Raw genomic sequence first — 18,757 nt, 5'->3', positions numbered from 1 at the left:
ATGTACATGTATAAGCGTGAGTGACTGTGTCCCTGCAACAGACTGGTGACCTGTTTAGGGTGGGTTTCCGACAGTAGATGGTTTGGCTCCAGCAACCTTGTGATCCCATGAAGGGATTTGTCAGGTTCAGAAAATAGATGGATTTTTTTATTTTACAGCAGTCACTGACTACATCACAGTTCCATTTTCTCATTGTTTTTTCAATTTTGTATGTTTTTTTTCTTTCTTTTTTTTTTCTAGAATGTGTTCAGTTTGCAAAAATACAAAAATCTTCGCTCTTAGCTTTTTTTCCATTCTATCATAGTGGACTAATTTTTCTATTAACTTTGAGAGATTAGACAAAAGAGAAAAGTGTGAAAATGTTTAATTCTGTCTAAAATAAATTTATAAAATGTGTAGTAAGGAGATTTCAGCATTTAAAAAAGTATAATCCTACTTGGTGGATTACAACGATCATGAGTTATTTTTAGAATGTAACTCCCACATCAAATGAGGGAATAGTTTGTTAATTTATTTATTTTAATTTATTTTATTTAGAAAGTACCTGTTCCCATTTTAAATTGTCTTAAGGCATACAAAAACAGAATCAAACCAAGCTTTAATAGTTAAAGTTAATAGCTTTAATAGTTATCCCAGATTATTGTAATCCACTTCAGTCCCGATAATTCCCATTGAGCTAAATTATTATTTTTTAGATTTATAGCCTCTAAAAGTGACCAACAGATATTATAGAGTTTTCAATGTAATCTACCAACTAAGCACGGAATCTATGGGACTATACAAGGATGAATTAGGCAATACTAAAATACTAAATATGCATGCATAACTTTAAACTTTGTCTTACTTACTTTTTCTGTAAAAACTGAATTTGTTAAATCTAAAACATCCTGTTTTCTGTTTCAGCATCTGGAAAACTACTGCAGCTCATGTGCAAAACAAGGTAGTGCCTCAAGGAAACTCATTATTTTCCTTTAATGAGCTTTTTTTTAATGAAATAATTACAACTCCGTCTTCATGTCCATATTCACTGTGATGGGTCATAGGATGGAGGGCAAAGAGGAGGATTTTTAGTAAAATTTTGGTGGCTGCCTTTTTTTTCCCGTTTAACTTGAAAGCATGTTGAGCTGCTAAAAATGGAAAAAGCATTTTTTTTAAATACAGTTTAAATTTGATATAAATGGATGTCTACATCTAAGCTAATTGTATTTTAATAATTTAGTTTTGAAATTAAGTATGTCAATTATTTGTTTCTCTGCTTCTTAGTAGCAAAGTACGGTAAAGTTTGCATCTGTGTGCATGAATTATTGATTCATAATTGATCTGAAATTCTAATATTGTCTGTAACTGCAAATGTTTTTTTTTAAAAAAAGCTTCTATTTCTGACATAAAACAGAAAAAGAGCTCAAACGTGTGAAAAAAAAGTGCATCCGCTACACAGTTTGTATCCGGAAAATCTTATGCATGAAATCCGTTTTAGTACAAATGTCGTTTTTTAATGAGAACAGCCAAAAACCTTCGACACACTCGAGCAGTTTCAGGTTCACATCAGTACTTTACAAGTTTTACTGAAACTCCAAGGACAAGATGTAAGACTCCAGTTACATTAAACACTGATACATGTCCATCTGAAAAAGCATTAAGAGCACTTCCACAGTATACGTTATCTAACACCAAGTCCAAACTGGTAGCACCCATGAGGAAATAAATAACAGCAAAGGACAATGACATGGCTCTTCTGTTTGTTAAGCGAGTAAAAAAAAAAAAAAAAATCTGGAACTTCAACAACAAACCAGTAAAACAACAATGAAGTTTGAAAGGTCTCTATACAAAACTTGGGTAAAACTTTGGTGTTTTTTCATTTTATTTTTATTTGAATGGAGAGCAGAGATGACATTTGGGATGATGGGAGGGGGGCGGGGGGGGGGGGGGGGGGGGGCAGAGTTGTAATGTAAAGAGTCAGGCTTTTGGTTGAAACATCATTATCCCTGTGAGGGAGGTTATGTTGCCATAGAAACGCTGTCATGACACGATGCGGAGCAGCATTACCCAAACATAACTGCAACTGAAGCCGCTTTGAAATGTCAACGTGGTGATACTTTCAACATTATGACAAAGAAATGTTTACAAAAACCCTTTGAGAAACAATGGCAACAGGAATATTATTAGATAAACAATGTTCTTCAAGTCCCGTTGAGGCTTCCGTATAAAATTATTGTAATGTAAACGAACATTCTGATCTGTAACTGAAGTGTTTTCTGACGACGCCACTTTGTGCTGAGAAAGAAAAGTATTTGTGACACCTCCGACTTTTGGTTAAGACACAAGATTGAACAAAAGGTGGAGAGCTGAAGGATAAACACATTTTTCCTGATCATCTACAAAGTCAAAACACCCTCAACACTAGTGAGCGTTAGCATGCCAACAAACCAAATCAAAATGGTGGGAGGGCGGTGGAAAAACGAAACACAACAAAGTCTGACATTAAAAAAACGAGCTGAGCGCCTCTAGTGTGGACCGACCTTTAGACGCTTCCAATGTTTGAATGTTTGTGCAGAACCAGCCGACAGCTGTGAGTTCTGCTCCTTAAGGCACGAGCACCACGGACTGCGAATGCATGCGAGCATCTGTTCACGAGCCTACGGGCAAAATGGAAACCAGGAACCGAAGTGTAAGGGAAGCGTTACTACCCCACCACAACATTCAGCTTTACTGTTTGTACATTTCCTGTTCCGGATCTCCACATCCTTTGAAAACCAAGTCCTCCAAGTCCTCCATCGAGTGTTCTGGAAAATGCAGACTTCACCCGTTTTTCGGGTTGTTTGCTGGGTTTGTGATGAAGGAGGGGATCAGAGTGACGATGTCTTCACCGGAGCCGGATGCAGGAACTCTGCTGACAGCTTTGAGGGTCTGTAACCAACGTTGGTTAGTGCAGGGAGGAGGAGGAGGAGGAGGAAGATGTGTCCGACTGGTGAGCAGCCAGGCCAGACGGCTGCTGGGCGGAGCTCGGACCTGACCCCCCAGGGTTGCTACCGAGGGTTACCGGAGCGGGGCGCGGGTTGAGGCGGGGCGGCATTGGGTTGGAGGGGCGGATGAGAGGCGGAGGCTGTTGCAGTGTGGGGCGGGGCTGTAAAAAGCGGGCCTGCTGTTGCAGGGGAGGGGGCTGGCGGTGTAGGGAAGGTGTCGCCGGCAGGGAGGGCCTCAGGAGCGGAGGGGGCTGGTGGAGGGAGGAAGATAAGGCGTTGGAGGCGACAGGAGTCTGAGCTGAGGAAGAGGAGGCAGCAGGAGACGCACCTGAGGAGGTGACCTGGCCCTGCGGAGAGAAGAAGGTCATCGAGTTACCTCACAAGAGATCCAAATGAACATCTGACTGACCACCAGCTGAGCTGCAAGTAGGTTTTTTATGTTTCATCCATGTACAAAAAAAGGATATGTTCATTTTTTAATGAGGTCTAAATATGGATTTCTGGAGATGCCAGTAAATCACTTAGAATATTTAAATTTTAGGGGATTTTTTTTACAAGTTTAATGGAATAGCAGAACTAAAAAACAGGCGGTTAGCAAAAAGACCTTTCAGAATTTTTGTTTCTGATCTTTACTCAACTTTAAGTAAAACATTTTTAGGTAAAAATGGACAAAAATCTTTAGATAATAAACTGAAATGAAGTTTGAACTAAATTAAGTTATTTTTAGGGAGGAAAACTGGTCTAAAATGGATTAGAAGATGTCATCGTGTGTTCTTGAAATAAATAAAAAAACATTTTTTCAATCAAAGCGCTCAGGCTAAATGTCTCGCCTCTTCGTCCTCCTCGTCGGTGCTTTTTCCCGACGCAGTGGTGGAGCTGGTTTTGCCGTCTTCTCCAGACGTGATGCTGTCGCCGTTTGGAGCTTGGGTGCCCTGCTCCGCCTCCCACTCCTGCAGCACCTCCTCCAGGTTGAAGCGCCGCCGGTAGTTCACGAAGAAGTTCTTCACCTGTCCCACCGTCTTGTTGCCGATGACGTCGGCGATGGCCTGAAAGTCTTTGCCGTACTTTCGGACCCCTGGAAGACGGTGATGAATATAGGACACCATTTTCAAAAACAACAGACTTAGTTATTGTTTCTGTAGAAACATATATCTGTTATCGGAAGAGGAGGAGCAGAAACAGACAAGCTAACTGCTAAAGAGCTAATGAATGCCTTCCTGGTCTAGTTGGGGAGTTTGCCTGATTTTGCTCAGGCTGCTAAAACAAGTCAGCTCCATTAATTGATGAATTTAAGGCCAAAACGTACTATTTTCAGAGTAATGCTGGCATATATTTTTGACACTGTTCTGGGCAAAAGTGTCTCCACACAAATGTTTATCCAATAAACACATGAAGTTACAGTTTCCAACGATGTTTAAACTCACTTTTGTTTTGACTAAGAAGGAGGTTTTTGTCTGTGTTTACGGAGGATAAAGCTACGATGTATTCTTGCGTTTTTGTCGACTGCAACCAGCATCTTAGCAGCTTCTTCAGCTGCATCAGTTTAGCAGACATCTGCCGGCAGAACGGCGGAAATGTCAGCAGCCACAAAGATGAGGCCAGCTGCCCTGCAAACCTGCCTGAACCCTCCTGAAGTGCAAAGTGGTTTAGAACTTCCTTTCTAAAAAACAAAACCAAAAAAAAAAAGGCAGCCAGCTGTGGTTAGAAATGGAAAGGTATACTTAACACAAGACTGTGCTGTTCTCTGATACAAGATAAAACCTTTATTGGTTCCATCACAGTAGTGGGTTTAGAAGTTGTCATCTGGACTTGGCCTTTAAAGTTGAAGACGATTCACTACTTATCCAAAAGGCTTTTTCAATTCTGAAATAGCTGGTATATATGTGCTCAAGGGGGAGGAGTCAGACCAGGTATGACTCCTCCCCCTTGAGCACATATAAACCAGCTATTTCAGAATTTTTTTAGGTAAGAGGTGAAACGTTTTCACCTCAAAAACCAAGTCCAGATGACAACTTCTAAACCCACTACTGTGATGGAATCAACCTGGATGAATGAGACTTTACTGGTTCTAGCTATCGAATAAACAAAATGATTGTTGACATATTGATGTCCAAACAGTGACTGTCACGAACTGATCACGGTTTAAATACTGAAGCAAAGAATCTTTGTTTTCCTCCCATCAAACTATTCTTCAGATTCAAAATTTGCAGTCAGCAATGCTGCAATTAATCCGAGGAAGTGATAGGATCCGTTTTAGGAGTTGCCCAGCACTTGAGTTTGAATGACTTTAAACTTTGGTCTCTGAGAGCGGTGAAGCTCACCTTGAACAGCCAGGAGCTGCTCGTCTGTGGTCCAGCGTGCGTTCACCTTCTGATTACCCTGCAACAGTAGAGGTAGCGTCAGTTTTTGTACAGGAGCACAACAGTTTTAGCAGGTTTTACTCTGTTTTTCAGGACACTGCAATGAAAAACGCAAGCTGTTGAGGGAACACGGGATGGGTTTCAAGTATTAACTGTATATGAGAACTGGACTGAGTGACTCCTCCCCCTGGCGTTCCAAACAGGAAGTATCCACTGGCTCCAAGAAGCAACAATTCCATAGACTTCTTGCTGTAATTGGTCAGAATGTCCATTCTTGCTCTGTTGATCAAGTTAGACACTGACCAATCAGATGCCTCAATAAAAGAGGCTGCTGGTCCCCAGGTCCAACATTCAAAACGTTTGATTGACAGATTTGGTGTAGCCCGCTTCAAGTGGTAGCGCTGTGGCCCTCCAACAAGCTCACACCTGATGGGCGAGAATGGTTGCCATAGTAACAATGACTCAGGCGAATTGGTCCGCTCAATGCCAAGTGACAGTTTCCGGCTCCAACATTTCGGCGTCCGTATCACGAGAAAATAATCCATTGAATGGACTTCCTGTTGTTGGAACCCTTTTTCCATGGGTGACGTCACACTCTCTCGCTGCAGTTCTCAGACACAGCTGATGATTTTAAGGTGGAATTTTAAAGGTTTTAAGTTTGCTTGTACCTCTGACAGTCTGAGCTCATCGATTCCTGACTCCAACACGTGTTTCAGTCCACTGTTCATCTGTTTGGCATTCTGGACCTGAGAAAAAAGACCATGAAAAGATTCTGGTGAGGTTCCACAAAAGACTCAGAGAAGACTTTCAGTTTGATTAACATGAAAGGAGGACACTTCATAACAGAAGAGTCTATAATGTGTTTGTTGAGATTGGAGTCATTTCTCAGAATGACACAATATGATTATATATTTATTTAAATCCTAATAATGTAACGGATGATGATCAACCATTGTCCAAAAATGGTCAAATAATGATTTTGTCCAGGATAACCTTAGCGCGTTTAATGATCATTAAATTGCTCCTTAAAGGCGGCCGCTGATGCCAAACATCTGCATCCTCCTCACTCACATCTGCCATGTCCTCCTTCTCTACATCAATGAAACCCCACTCTGGTCTTCCTCTTTGGTAGCTCCTGTCTCATCATCCTCACTGTTCCTCCTCATCGTGGTCAACATAGATTTCCGTCTCATCTCAGCCTCATCTGTTAGTCTGTCCCTCTCCCCTCGGTGCAGTCCCACCTCCACCTTGAACTCACACCCATCTCATCATTGTCTTTCAGCTCTCATCCATGTCCTGAACAACTCCAACGCTCTTCTCTGGATCCTGTCATAGACTTTCTCTAAATCTACAAAGACTCGATGCAGATCCTGTTCTTCTCCAGAAACATCCTCAAGGCAAATATTACATCAGTGGTTCTCTTTCTCTGTTTTAAATCATACGGTTGTTCTGCTCACGTCTGACATCCGTCTAGCTTCTTCTACTCTTTCCCATAACTTTATTGCGACTCATCGGCTTCATTCTTCAGTGGTTTCCACTACTCTGCACGTCTCCGCTCATAAGAAATGGATTTCTCCTTTATTCCTCAGGTCTCCTCTCACTCGCCAAGATCTTGGTAAACAGTGAGAAACTCTGTTGCTACCTCACCCAAAAACGTCCCCATCTTCACCGAACCAACTGTCTTTCCACTCTTCATCCTCTTCTGTGGTACTGATCCTTGATACTTCCTGCTCCACGACAGCCTCCTCTTCTCCTCTGTGCCCTCCAACATGCTCCTCCTTCATCAGCTTTTTAGTTCTCCTTTCATCTTTCCATCACACTTATAAAGAATTATTTGGTTTCGTGGCTTAAAACCAAAACAAGACACGGTAATTTGTCCTCCAGACCCATTTAAGGGAGGTGGGGTTTAGCGCCTCCTACCTGTCTCTTGAGGGACACCAGCTCCATGTCCAGCTGGCGGAGGAGCGTGTTGGCGGAGGAGGAGCTGCAGGACACGGCCACCACGTCCTCCTGGGTGAGGTACATGCCTTTTGGGGGACGGCAGCGGGAGCGTTGGTGGTGTCGATGTTGCAGAGTCTGGTGCTCTCGACGACCCAAAGCCACTTTGGAGCCTGGAGGGGGCGGTTCCACTTGGTTCTGAAGGGAACAGGAAGCAGAGAGAAGATGGATACAGATTTCTCTCAAATAGAAAAAGAAATCAAGTCACTTGTGCTCAAAGACATAAAAAAAATGTAGCGACAGTGTATTTTGAGTGAGTAGATTCGCATTATCTGTGCAGATTCTGGGGGCCGTAGGTGTGTCATCATCTGTGGGTCAAGTGATGCCTCACCTCCTTCTTGGCCTCCTTGTTGGGATCATAGTCACTGTCGTTTGCTTCAATGGGCGTGGCCTCCTCCATCTCCTCATCACTATGGGAATCCCAAACAACAACACACTTCACTGACACCACAGTTCAATCGAAAAGTATTTCATTCATCCCCCAAGAGGGAATTGTACAGCAGGGGTGAAGCCCTGCTCTGACCTTAAAGGCACACTGACACTAAAAAGAAACCAAGACACGCTTTTTTCTGTATTTATTAAATCTCCTGCAGTCATTTTTAGCTGTAAAAGTTTAAATATATGCTATGTTGTTCTTAAACTGGAGATAAAACTATTGAAACTTTGTCTAATTCTGCATTCACACCTCTTTTTTGATGCGCCTCAAATTTACTGCTCAGTGTCTTCAGCAACCGCCAAGATTTTTCTGTACTTCTTTCGTTTGCACATCATGGAAAACATGGAAGATGTTGAGCGAGTAGCCTGGGTTTATATGCTTTGGAGAGCTCTACAGAGGGCTCAGAGTGTCTGGGTTCACCAGATCCTGAACCAGTTTGAGCATAAACCAGAGAGGAGAAAAGTAAACGGGGGGGGGGGGGGGGGTCTTTTTAACGTTGTCTCGATCAAAATAAGATGAACATCATAAGCCCATGGAGCCGAGCCCGCTCTCCGTCTGCCGGGCAGCTAACCGCCCGCGTGCCAGCAGGTCCTCTTCTTCTGCTTGTTCGCTTGCTACGCAGAGTTGATGGAGGCCGTCCCGGTTACAGTTGGGCGAAGGTGGGACAGGTCGCCAGCCTGTTAAAGAGTCCATGGAGCTTGAGCTGGTTAACGCCGCAGCCCAGGGTTCGGCCAGACCGCAGGTGCCGTCGTGGCAGGCTCGATCACTGGCGACCTGTCCAGGGTGTAATCCCGCCTTTGCCCACCAGTAACCGGGACAGCCTCCGGCAACCCTGCAGCCCCAGCGATTTAAGAAAATGGATGGAATTTCAGGACGAATATCCTCGCAACGAGCTGCCAAATTGGATTTACTTATCTATTGTCACTGAAAACGCCAAGTGCCCAAATCTGAGTCCCTGATTGCTCGCTGCTTGGCGCCCGAGATCGCGTCTGAACATTGACTTAAGTTTGAAACTCAATGCTCCTGACGCGCAAATTGCATCCGGTGTGAATGCGACATTAAGATAGAACTTTGGTTCTAAATTTAGATTTCTGCATTATCATTATATAACCGTATAGATTCTTATTCTTCCAGGCCGATTCAATCAAAGTAGTGGGTAAAAACAGTTAACTACGCTTAGTTTGTTTAGCACTATTAAAGAACTTGATTACTGCTGTACATTTGAGTGCTACACAAACTGCCCAAGGAAAACAGTTAGGAGCTGAAGCCATGTTTTGGGAAAACCTGACATGGGAGCATAGACTGTATTTGAAAACTGGACTGAATGACCACTGAGTGACTCCTCCCCTCCTGGCGTTCCAAACAGGAAGTACACAGTGGCTCCAAGAAGACAAAATTCTACAGAAGTCTATAGAGAACTAAACAGCTATTACTCAGTAATTCTATTGGTCACAATAACCATTCTTGCTATATTTTGTAGTAAAAATATAAACTGACCAATCAGATGTCTCAATAAAAGTAAGTAGTGCCTGTTGGCCCTCATGTCCAATAATCCAGACATTTAACAGATTTTGTGCAGCCAGCTATCAAGGGATAGGGGTGCGGACTTCCAACAAGTTCGATCCTGATTGGCCAGAGTGGTTGGTATAGAAACGATAACTCAGACCAATCACTGCTTACTGATGACATCTGGCTCCAACATGGTGGTGTCTGTATCGTGAAAAAATGGCGACTGAATCGACTTAATTTCCTTTGAGCTGGAGGGAAACCATTTTCTATGGGTGATGTCACATTTACTCGCTCCAGTTTTCATATGCAGTCAATGGATGGAAGTCAATAAGTCTGTGAGCTTATGGCGTTAATGAACCGGCGCCTCACAAACCAAGCAGTGTCCAGTTTTATACTCAGCAACTCAAATTTGGTAGCAGATCTTCATGAATCAAGTTAGTTACCCGCTGACACTTTTAAAAGCGATAATGTGAAGCATTGTGAAACATAATCTAAAACAACCCAAACGGGTTCTGACTAAACACAGTAGGAGTCTCTGCTTCAGCAGAGGAGCAGACCAGGAGGCCGCTGTACCTGTCGTCCTGGTTGCTCCTGCTGGCCATTTTGCGGGCCTGTCGGTCCATCAGACTTGTTCTGGAGCGAGTCTTCTTCCAGGAGTAGTAATACTTCACCAGACTGGAGATGGATTTATCTGGTAGCTGAATGAACACACAGAGAAATCACATAATTCAGAGCCTACTGAGAAGAATAAGTCATTTGGAGTCTTGTGAACGCCACAGTTCTGAATCTGAATGAGTCAGGACATAAACATGTCTTGTGGTATTTTAAAAGTTTAGAAAGCTAACTCAGATGACTGAGAGAGCAGGAATCAGCTGCAGACACACTGTCGGTGCAGCAGTTCTGCCGCATGTTTACCATCTGCTGGATGCGGTGGAAGCTCTTGCCGTGGAAGCTGAAGGCCTGTTCGAACAGCACCTTGTCCTCCACTGTCCACTCGTCAGGGAAAGGGGTGAAGTTGGGCAGGTCGGCCAGAGACTTCTCGATGTTGTGTTTGTGCCAGAACAGCATGCCGAGAGCCTGGACAGACAAACACAACCATGATGAGAGCTGCACAAACCCAGATGCTCCACTACGTCCTTTCAATCAAACACCTTAACTGAAGAGCGTAACGCATCGTCTTGTTCTAGCGTCACTAACGTGAAAAAATGTATTTTATTTTCTCTAAGTTGTTAAACAGATGGATAGAGCTAGTCACTCCAAATGTGCCTTTACCCAATTAAAAACAGTATTCCCTCTCTATATCATGGTTCACTTTTGCAGTCTCATGGAAATTTAGTGCTTTTTTTTGTACAGTGCATTGTGTTCGGTGTCCTGATTGGCTGTTGACTATTGTCAGTCAACCTCCTCCATGTCTCCTGTACAGAATTGGTTAAGTTTGTCAAACTTACATATAACTGCCATCGCGATCAGATCTCTGGTTTTATTCTTTGATACCAGATTTATTTCAAGGTTTGAGAGTTTAAACAAGCGAGAGAAAAATGTTAAAAATGTCCACGTCTGCCAGAGAAAAGTGTAAAAAGTGCGCAGAGAGGTGTTTAAAGCCTGAAAATATCTATAACAGTGGATTTTTAGAATGCAACTCACACAATCAACAAGGGAACACTGTATTTTTACACAATTCAATCAGTTGAAATCCCTCTGAGGCACATATCTAGTATGTTAAAACAGGAAGCTGCTTTAACAGAATTAAGCTCTTAAATTTGGAATGACAGACTTTGACAACACTAAACCCTCCCAGGTTCACTCTAAGTAGCCCCCCCCCTCTTCAATATTTTTGTCCCAGTAACAGAGACTGTCCTTCCAAAAAGCTTCTGCTCCACCACTGACACCTCTGGAAGCTCAAAACCTTTATACTGATAAAAACTTATTTCCATATTGATTTTATTTCTCTCTATATATAATTGATAGTAAAACCTGTAACACAACAAACAACGAGTTTTTTTCTTTAAGTTGCTGTTCATTTCAAACAGAAGTTTGAGTAAAAAAAGTCGACAGTTTTCACAGTAACTCTGCGATACGAACTGGTATTATACAGCGTCTAACAGCTGACCTGGTGTGTTATATTTAAAGGCACATATATGTTACAGCGTCTGACATGCCAAACTGTACATGTATCCTTTACACAGCGCCTGTATTTATGTCCGAGGTGCAAACTGATCTCATGACTTCCATATGGAGGTTTCACGGTTCAGAGGGAAATAGTTTTACTGGACTGTCCGTGTTCAAAACTCTTGCTTTAAGGTGTCACTACGCACATTTTAAAGACCGTTTTTGGGCTCTACGTAGAAAGAGCACAGCCTTTGAACTTTAACCAATCAGGGACTCTGATTTGATGGTGACAGACGGGTAGCGTCCTTTTCGAAACATGGAAGTACCAACCATATGGAAATCGATCAGGGAGGAGAAATTAATAATTGAGGTTTCTGCCCGGCTGGAATGAAAGCCGGGTTTGTACCGTTCCGACATTTTGCACCAAGCCTTTTCCAACTGGGAGCACATGCGCTAGTATGAGTAGCAACAGTCCAGTGTGAACACCCAATGCTAAAAGCACATTCAAGAACCTTCAGCAGCATCACAAGCCCGGTGTGTACGTAGCATTATCACTGGGCTTCTAATTATTTGTTTTCATTTACTCTGTGATGTAAACCCGGGCTTTCAAATTTGATTTACTTTTTTCAGAATGAAAAAAATAACTTTTTTATTTTTATAAAAGCCAAAGTAATCAAAAAACTTAGCTGTTTTATTTAAAAAAGTTAATTTTCCTGGTGAACTAAAGTGCTTCAAGCAGAGACGCCTTAAAATGACTAATAATTAATGAAAAAACTACCAAAGATGTTGTGCTAACATGACTAAAAAGGTTATGTTTTAGCATCTGTAAGAACTAAACCTGGATTTTTATTTCTTCATTATGTACGGGGTATGGTGTAGTTCTACAACCACCTCAATGTACATGATGTAAATGGAACATACCATTGTTGTGCGTGTGGTAAGTGTATCGTAGAGTATTCGTAAGGCTAAGGGAAGTTGCACGCCACTTTGATGTATATATGATGCTGTTTTACGGTGCTCTGGCGCCACACTCTGGTCTTTTGTGGGTGTGCATGTGTTACATAAGCGCCTGTAGGACACCAACATCAGGCTGTGTGCAAGAAGCACACACTTATCACACTAACCGCATTAAATTGAGCAGAGGGGGACATAAGTGAGACATGTGTGTCTTTGTCTCACCTACTTCACTGCTTTTTCAAGGGAGTCCTGGCCCAGATTAGAATAGTCTATCAGTTTCCAAATTTAGCTTTAGTAATGATAACTGATTTGGATTTAGTGAAACTAATATTACCATTTTTACCAGACTGCAGCCACTGCTGGGTTTTTTTTTTACATAAAAATTTCACATTTATGTTTAGAACATAATGTGTTGCAAGCAAACAGACGGATAAATATTAACATTTCTCCCACGTACTCTCAACTTCTCTTTTCTGTCTTAAAAATCCTCGCTTACAATCTCTCATTCATTATTTCATAAAACACAATGGCTTAGTTGCACAAAACATAGAAAATCATTATCTGACGAGCCGGCTTCTGTATTTTGGAAACATCTGGTAGCAGAGTTGAACCGGATTGAGCGACCTGCTCCACGTTGTAGCCGTGTTTCTCCTTGGCGATGGCGATGTATTCATCCACTGTGGAGGAAAAGCACTTGCTGTTAGTTCAAAGTGGAGCCGTGGCCTGAAGAGGACGGAGACTTGAAGCCGAGCCGCTTCACTTACATTTAGAGTCGACAATAGTGTGATATGGGGACCAGACCAGCATCCCTCCGCTGTCTTTGTCTGTGTACTTGGTGGAACCTGCATGTACACAATCATGGTCAATGGCGTATACTTATATAGCGCTTTTCTACCTTCCCTCTACAGTCACAGTCCCATTCACCCACCGCTGCCGAACACTGGGACCAACCAAGAGGCAAGGTGGGGTTCAGTGTCTTGCCCAAGGACACTTTTATGGGCGGGAATCGAACCTGAATCTTCCGATCAGAGGTCGACCGCCCTACGGCAGTCAACCAAGTCATCTGACTGCACCATCACTAAATCACAAACAAGACTTCCTTTAGCCGCATCCATGAAACTGTTACAACGATAAAGTATCAATCCTCATCTCAGATTGTTTTCTATCGTGAATTTAGTCTTTAGTGATCAGCATTTTTTTCATAAAATAATGCCAAACAAATTGAAAATGATTAATATTTCTCATTTGCCTAAACATTAAGGTAAATGTCTTCTTGTTTGACGTCTCTCCTGTAGAAAAGCTGAGCTGATTCAGTCTGTCCTGTAATTCCTGACTTACTGGGGAGATTGAGGCCTCCTCCCAGAGAGATTTCTGAATTCTAACGGGAATATTTCCAGGAAGCATCCTGACCATTGGCCAACCACCTCGGTCTGCTTAGTGCAGAGGTACAGTGACTGCAAACTGCTTGTATTACAGCTTTGTTCTTTAACCGATTCTAGACGCTCATTTCATCGACATTGTTCACTCGCTGTTGAGCTCAGGACACAAAGGAAAGCACAGATACAATTACAGACCTTAGTTATTCATACTCTTTAGTAGGCATGCAATAATTCGCTTTCCCCACAGTTCAGTTCAAATCTCAATTTTTCGGTCACGGTTTTTTTTTCGGTTCGATATATGATTTATGCAATGCAAAGCAACAACGAAGAGCTAAAAATTCTGAAAAATACATTGAAAAAGACAACAACAACTAAGCAAGTTAGCCAATAACAATTAAGAAAAGCTTTCAGTTGGGTCATACTAATCCTGGTCTAATGTAATATATCGAAATTAAATATATTAAATTCAGCACGTGTGTTTGACACTTTCAATGTAAACATTTGCAAAACATGTAGGGATGCAACGATTCACTATCCCCAAAATTGAGTACAATGGTGTAGCATACGGATTGGTTTTAAATAGAGATATGGTTGCATCCTACTACTTAGTGATCCATGTTTATTTATTCATCTTCTAAACCTGTTTTGTCCCTTTCGGGGTCACGGGGGTGCTGGAGCCTATCCCGGCCACTCGTGGGCGAAGGCTGGGGACATCCAGGACAGGCCGCCAGTCTGTCGCTGGGCCAAAAAAACACACCCATGCACACTCACATTCACACCTATGGACAATTTAGAGTGACCAATTAACCAATTAAGCATGTTTTTGGACCCTGGGAGGGATCCGGAGAAAACACACGCATGCAAACTCCACACAGAAATGTCCCCCATTGGTGTTCTGTTTAAGGTCACCGTGCTCCGGGGCCTTCTTGCTGTGAGGCAAGAGCGCTATATTGTTTTTGCTTTTTTGTTGTTGTTGTCTTATACACAAATCATATGTAAAACTGAAACCAAACCGTGACCCAGAATCGAGATTTGGACTGAATCATAACAAACGTTGACCAACTGATTTTGGACCAATTGCTGCTTACCATACTGACTGGCTCCAACATGGCAGTGTCCATATCGCGAAAAATGGTGGCTGAATTGACTTCATTTCATTGGAGCCTGAATTAAGTCATTTCCTGTGATGTGAGTGATGTCACACTCACTCGCTCCAAGAGCGCTAACCACTGCGCCATCATGCAGCCCGTTTATTTCTACCTAACTGAGAAAGGTCCCACTCTTATCATTATTTAAACTATTTTCTAAGCGTTCCAAGTGGTCTTTTAACTAGGATTGCACTGTTTTTAGCCACCAAAAAAAGTCGTTTTCTAGGACTTTCTTGTGGCCAGTCTAAGGCACACCTGTGCAATAATCATGCTGTCTAATCAGCATCTTGATATGGCACACCTGTGCTCACTATCACAGATTTAGACAGATTTGTGAACAATATTTTGGTTGTTTGGTTATTTTGTGTATGTGGAAAATGTTTCACATCTTTGAGTTCATACCATAAAAAATGGGACCAATAACAAAAGTGTTGCGTTTATATTTTTGGTCAGTGTATGTCCTCCAACATTAGAAAAAACACAATTCTAACAGTTTAAGTCTCGTCCGTTGTCACACACATGGGTTTGTAAATTACTTTCTCCTTGACCATCCAAATCCAAGCCCTTCATGCTGAGTGTCAAGCATTGACCGTATAAAAGGGAACTGGACGGATCGCGTGTGACGTCGCCCGTACAAAATGCGCTACCTTCAGATTCTGTCGCCATTTTCTGCGATGCGGACGTCGCCATGTTGGAGCCAGTCGACGTTCCTATGGTAACTAATGTTGCCAATCAGGACTGAGCATGTTTGAAGTCCACATCTTTTCCCCAAAAGTGGGCTCAGGAGAATCTGTCAATCAAACCTTCGAGGTGGGGGCCAGCGGGCACCACATGCTTTTACTCTGATATCTAATTGGTCAGTTTATGACTTGAATAACTTAAAAAAAATCACATGAAAAAAACATAGAAAGAAGATATTATTCTGACTGAGTGGCAGCTGTTTATTTCTCTATTGAAGTCTATTGGATTTTGGCTTCTAGAGTCGGCGGGGTTCTTCCTCTTTGGAAGGCAAAAAGGAGGGATCCTTCATCCAGTTTTATTTACAGTCAATGGTGTCAAGCAGGGGCACGCTGGGCTGGACACTCTTCCACTAGGCCACTGTGGTGGTCTTTCATTTACACGAAAAGACAAAAAATGAAATAAAATCAGTTTGTAACAGATGAGTGTTTGAGTGAAGCAGCTTGATCTGCAGGAGGAGTGTGCATGACTTTACAACAAGTACAAGCCTGCTCAACATTTTTTAGCCTCTCTTTTTGACAATGTGCTTATTACAGATTTATGTATGAAACCGAAGATCAAAAAATCCAATACAATTTGGTTTTTTTGTGCTTATGCAGTAAACGCATTTAAATCATCTTTTCGGTGTGTAGTTTGGGTGTTTGGAAGGAGTTTGTGTTAGTTTGTGGGTCTTTTGGGTTTGTGACAGGACTGGGGAGCCCCCGGCGCCTCCGCGCGAGCGTCCCCGTCGCTCCGCAGCCCCCGCGCGGCAGCAGACGCAGACGCTCCCCGTGTTCGTGCTCATGAGCGCGGCGACCGCCGGCCGTCGCTCCGCTAACCCAGCGAAGCCTCACCTGGCTCATACTCGGGGATGGTCGCCTGGTAGTCAGCCCCGACCCGCATCCCCACATCTGGAAGACACACGCGACGGACAGGACACAAAAAAATAATAAAAAAGCTTTAACATGTAGAAAATTTGAAATAAAAATGCAGACGCTGGAGGGAGATGAGCGTTGTTCGAGCCGAGGCGATACCCACCGTGTTCGTCGTCGCTGCCGCTCTCGTCGGAAAAATGTCCGTTAGAGGCGTTGGACGGACTCTTGGTCCCGTTTGTGCGGCCTTTCCCCAAATATTCCGATCCTTTGTCCATCATCCCTGGCATCTCTACGATCGAATTCACGGTTTCGGTGCGCTGTGTCGGGATAGAAAATGTCAGCAACGGGGACGTCCTGTGCTGCCGATCGCTGACCCGCCGCAGTTCTGCCCGTGTCGCTGTGGCGCTTTTCCCTTCATTCCCGCCGTGTTTACAAACTATCATCATGTTCTGATATGTACTAAACCATAAACAAACAGACAATTATAAATCAGAAAATGCGAATTACATGGAATATTTTTCCTAATGTGCCCTTTTCTCTTCCTATTCGTGTTTTAAGTGGGTCTAACCATCGCGGCGGAAGGCTTTTTACGCAACCTGTGGTGGCAGTGCACCTCCTGGTGATGAGGATCCAATGGTTTGAGATCCCTCCGCCGATCCAAGCACGAAAGAAACTCCACACATTTTTATATTCAGTAAAATACTAAAAAAAACATATAGTCACAGGTCATTAAAAAGAAAGACATGGGTTTGAATAAAAATGAAAACAGCACAAAACCATAAAAACTTCTATTTTGAGGATCTTTTTTCAATACACTAATACAAGCAATTATCCTATATTTTAACTTCAATATAACTTTTATTTCCATCACTGAAAAAATGTATGACTTTGTGCTAGAATCAACAAATAGTTTGTCAAAAATACAAATTTTTTAATCATTTGTTGTTTTACTTTTTTGTAAGTTTTTGTGCAGTAGCTCGTGTTAACCAGAAGAGGGCGACACAATACAACATTGACATGATTGAACCAAAATAATAAATACATGAAAACACGATTCTTTTTCTTATAAAAGAAAACTTAAGTAGCACAAAACATCACTTCATATGAGCTTTTTTGATAAGGTAAACTCATAATATATAACAGACTAGGATTTCTGGGTATTGCTACATGTCAGATTGTCAGCTTTACAGTTTGGGATAAGTATTTAACCACATATACAAAATTATAGAAAGACATTTTGTACTTCACAGTTCCAACATTTTAATTACTCAGTAGTTATTTTACGTTTCTTTCACGTTTTCAACAGGTGCCTTTCTTGTGGCCTTAATGTGAAAGGAGTTGGCAGTAAATTATCACTGTAAAAACATATCAAAGTAATTTCAAGCTTGAGCAAATAGAAATATTTGTTTGTTTTTAACGATTTTACGTCTGAATGATAAAAAGCATGTGATCAATGTTTTCCATTTATTCTTAGATTTTAACTTTCAAATTTGACACTGTTTTATGATTATTAACAGACAAAACCTAAACATGTTGAGAGAGAAAACTCTTTTTTTTTTTTTTTAGAATGTCACCTTTAGGCATCACACATAAAAAAGATGAGCGTATTCAAGACTGGTGCTTTCTTTTGCCACCAGAACTATTTTTAATCATCGCTGTCATTTCAGAACTATAAATGTCACGAATTATACTGTTTATTCTGTCTATTTTTATTACTTTTGATGTTGACTTCCTAAAGTCTTTACTATAACTTTGTAAAACAGTGGTTCACATCCTTCAATTTCTTTTATAAAAATTAACACAAGCTTGAAATTTTGGTACACATATTTACTAGTTGTGGAAAAAATTAATCAACATAATCAACGAATTGACTCTTATTTCTACGATCCAACCAGATTGAGCTGTCCGAGGCAAGTTGTTAATCAAATCGACCTAAACCATAATAAAACCTTTTCAAAATAAAATAAAACAGTTGTAATCCATATTGCAAAATAGCATTTGGATTGAGGCACATGCAGTAGGTTTATTTTACTATAACGTAAAAATGATCAGGTTCATCACAGCGGAGAGGTGATGGCAGAAAAAACAGGATCAACTATAATTATAGTCCAATAGGTGGAAACACGTTGAAGTTGGCAAAGACTCGTGACCATAGCGTGTTGAAGGATGTTGTAATAATGTTCCATTTGTATTAATGTATTTGGATGTGGAAAAACAACAGTGGGCTGAACTTTAGGAAACTAAAATGTGAATTGATTTGAAATTCTTTCTTCTTTACTTGTTTGTTTGTACACATATTTAATTTA

At 41.7% G+C, this 18,757-nt stretch overlaps 1 protein-coding gene across 2 annotated transcripts; it reads right to left on the bottom strand.

Annotated features, from left to right (window-relative positions):
* Positions 1 to 1,471: 1,471 nt before the first annotated feature.
* rcor3 (REST corepressor 3) lies at positions 1,472 to 17,006 on the bottom strand. Of its 2 annotated transcripts, none has more exons than XM_023954320.2 (12): positions 16,615 to 17,006; positions 16,431 to 16,487; positions 13,097 to 13,174; positions 12,957 to 13,009; positions 10,182 to 10,343; positions 9,840 to 9,964; positions 7,653 to 7,731; positions 7,244 to 7,459; positions 5,992 to 6,069; positions 5,285 to 5,342; positions 3,794 to 4,038; positions 1,472 to 3,310 (listed from the first exon to the last, which is right to left on the bottom strand). In XM_023954320.2, the coding sequence occupies exons 1-12, from the start codon at positions 16,895 to 16,897 to the stop codon at positions 2,924 to 2,926; spliced, it is 1,821 nt and encodes a 606-aa protein (XP_023810088.1). In that variant the 5' UTR covers positions 16,898 to 17,006; the 3' UTR covers positions 1,472 to 2,923. The 2 variants fall into 2 exon arrangements, with proteins under 2 accessions (XP_023810088.1, XP_023810090.1); XM_023954322.2 differs by having other exon boundaries at positions 12,899 to 13,009; positions 16,615 to 16,844.
* Between the last annotated feature and the right edge of the window lie 1,751 nt (positions 17,007 to 18,757).

Source organism: Oryzias latipes, chromosome 1 (genome assembly GCF_053564925.1).
Source record: "Oryzias latipes strain Hd-rR chromosome 1, Olatipes_Hd-rR_3.1".
In the NCBI taxonomy this organism is placed as follows: Eukaryota; Metazoa; Chordata; class Actinopteri; order Beloniformes; family Adrianichthyidae; genus Oryzias; species Oryzias latipes.
This window is presented reverse-complemented; position numbering and strand designations above follow the sequence as displayed.

What these genes read in the sequence shown, in the direction of transcription:
- rcor3 (XM_023954320.2), bottom strand. Translation starts at nt 16,897, where the DNA reads ATGATGATAGTTTGTAAACACGGCGGGAATGAAGGGAAAAGCGCCACA. An exon ending in CGGCAGCGACGACGAACACG is followed by an intron (nt 16,488 to 16,614) that starts GTGGGTATCGCC and finishes TGTGTCTTCCAG; the next exon opens with ATGTGGGGATGCGGGTCGGG. An exon ending in TGGTGTCCCTCAAGAGACAG is followed by an intron (nt 6,070 to 7,243) that starts GTAGGAGGCGCT and finishes CTTTTTTCTCAG; the next exon opens with GTCCAGAATGCCAAACAGAT.